This window comes from Phragmites australis, chromosome 16, assembly GCF_958298935.1.
Source record: "Phragmites australis chromosome 16, lpPhrAust1.1, whole genome shotgun sequence".
Taxonomy (NCBI): Eukaryota; Viridiplantae; Streptophyta; class Magnoliopsida; order Poales; family Poaceae; genus Phragmites; species Phragmites australis.
In genome coordinates this window covers 21505820-21508130 of record NC_084936.1, presented here as the reverse complement: position 1 = coordinate 21508130, position 2311 = coordinate 21505820, and the positions used below count along the sequence as shown (strand labels likewise).

Below are 2311 nucleotides of genomic sequence, written 5' to 3'. Positions count from 1 at the left end.
CGGCTCGTTGACAACCCTACATGAGAATTTTGTTCAAGAGTAGGGTACGTGAGAAGAATTTGTACTTGTTTTCCGTTTGTGCTTTCCAAACAAGGCCTGGGTCGAATGGCACAAAGAGCTCTTAAATTAGGCCAAATAAGTTAGCCGTGTAGTTGTCATCCGCAGTTCATCTTTAGGTGATGATGCTCGGCGTCAAGGAGTATGTGAACTTTCTGCTTGTGACCACATGTCAACAAACTCAGCAATGTGAGAGGAGGCTGTGATCCAAACCTGAAGAGTTCGTATCCATCTCTCGTTTGAGTTCCGTATGCCGTTTTGACATCACGTGACCAATCTAATTAAATAGTTTTGTATACATTTGCAGTCAAAGTAGTTAATTTGACCACGCTCAACTTGTAAAACTGTAAGTATAGATTCCTGAACTGAGGGACGGAGTCAGATTCCTGCAATTGGTAGCAGCAGAACGACAGGATGCCAATTCATCACTCATGCATAGTGGCCTGACAAAGCTTCTTCTGTCGATCACGGCAAGGCATCATACGAGCACAATAATCTCATGCAAAAAACTGGAAGCACATAAAGACAGGGAGAGCGTGTGATGAATGGGTACGTTACAAATATTGCGAGAGACAGGCGATGATAATCTAAGCACAAGAGCAGAGCTAGCTAGTCAGAGAAGAAGGCGATAGGAAGTAAGCATTTGCACGCAAGACCGATATCGACTTCCGTGAATGGCCATGACACCTGGGAGCTGAGGCAGGGCTGCTGGATCGAGGCTGATCTTTGATTCTAGCTGGCCGTGGTGCTGGACGCCGTGGACTCCGGCGAGCAGTCGTCCCACCGGCCGGGCGCTGCGGCGGCCGCGCGGGCGTCGGCGTCGGCGTCACAGTAGCAGCAGCAGCAGCGCTGCACCACGCGGCGGTGGAAGCTGCGGTGGCAGCCGCACGCGGCGCAGCGGAGCGCGCCGCTGGTGCCCTCCTCGCCCTCGGCCAGGAACTCGCGGCACCCGTCCACCGCGTGCCCGCCCATGCTCGCCGCGTGGTTGCGCCGGCACTCCCCGTACCGCACTCCGCGGCAGCACCCTCCGAAAAGCACGGACGGCGGCGGCGGGTGGCACCGCCTCAGGATCACCAGCCTCTTCATCATCAACCTCCACTACTCTACTCCTCCAGCTATCTAGCAAAAGCTACCGTTTCTTCTCCTCTCCTCTTCCCTCCTAGACGGCTAGAACTCTTCTTGCTTGACTCTGAATGGTCGAAAGATTAAAAGGAGTAATGGCTAGCTCTGCATCTTGGTTTGATGAGTACAAGAAGAAGAGCCCTAGATAGCTCTAGATCACAGTGCACACACATATTTATAGCCCAGCTTGGCGCGCCCACACCCCCACCTACACGCACCTAATGGCTTAGGTTGTTTGGCATGCTGGGTGCATAAAGCTCTCACATGGATGACCCTTTCATTCGTGCCTGTGGATTGGGGGAAGACCTAAGGGGAAGACCTAATGTTTTAGGCTGGCTGAATTGATGGTTCACCCAATTCCGCCTCACCCTGAAACACAGCCAAACATCAGATCTAATGTCTGTGTGTGTGTGTTATTCTTAAGTCTTATTATGACGTCCTAAATAATTCAAGTAGAAAAAAAGATCATATATACATACAGAAATGTGACGGAATGAATCCTAAGGGTGTGGGGTCAGAGCTGATGTGAAGGACGCCCCAACGGTGGAGCGCCAGCCTAGCGGGACGGCGAAGTGGGCAGCTGGGTGTTTGGCTTGACTGGTTCTTGGATCTTCATCTGGAAGAGGTAGCTGCATGCCATGCCATGCCAAGCAGGTCTCTGTTCTCGCTTGCCGCCTCCACTGTGGAACATATTTACTTCACTACTGCAGCATGTGATCAGCAAATGGGAATGTGCATCCAATTGAAGAAGGAAATTAAATGGCCGATCGAGCCAGATTCGATCGAGTGATAGATCCTAAATAACAACAGAGTTTCATGTTTAGTTCAGTTGCATCTAACCTACCTGAAAGGAGGGAGCCAAAATCATAATCACAACCTCCCTATGTGAGATAACATAAATCTTTGAAAAGAGTCAGCTGCAATGTGATACCCAAAATCAAATGCCTTTTTAGTATTATTTGGGTAGAAACCTTTCGCCACATCGGCAACGATCAATAGTGAGCATGTCTTAGTCAAAATTGTCAAGTATTTGAAATCGGAGAGAGTATCATGCATGTCTTGAGCTGAACTCTAAAAGAAAGCTCAAATGGCAACAATACGTCCATGGTCCCACTGTCTAGACGTAAAGAAA

General features: G+C 49.6%; 1 protein-coding gene across 1 annotated transcript; it reads right to left on the bottom strand.

The window, feature by feature from the left end:
* Positions 1-596: 596 nt before the first annotated feature.
* On the bottom strand, positions 597-1442 carry LOC133896176 (mini zinc finger protein 4-like). Its single transcript, XM_062336725.1, has one exon. It carries the CDS (start codon positions 1144-1146, stop codon positions 790-792), a length of 357 nt encoding a protein of 118 aa, XP_062192709.1. The 5' UTR covers positions 1147-1442; the 3' UTR covers positions 597-789.
* Between the last annotated feature and the right edge of the window lie 869 nt (positions 1443-2311).

What these genes read in the sequence shown, in the direction of transcription:
- LOC133896176 (XM_062336725.1), bottom strand. Translation starts at nt 1,146, where the DNA reads ATGATGAAGAGGCTGGTGATCCTGAGGCGGTGCCACCCGCCGCCGCCG.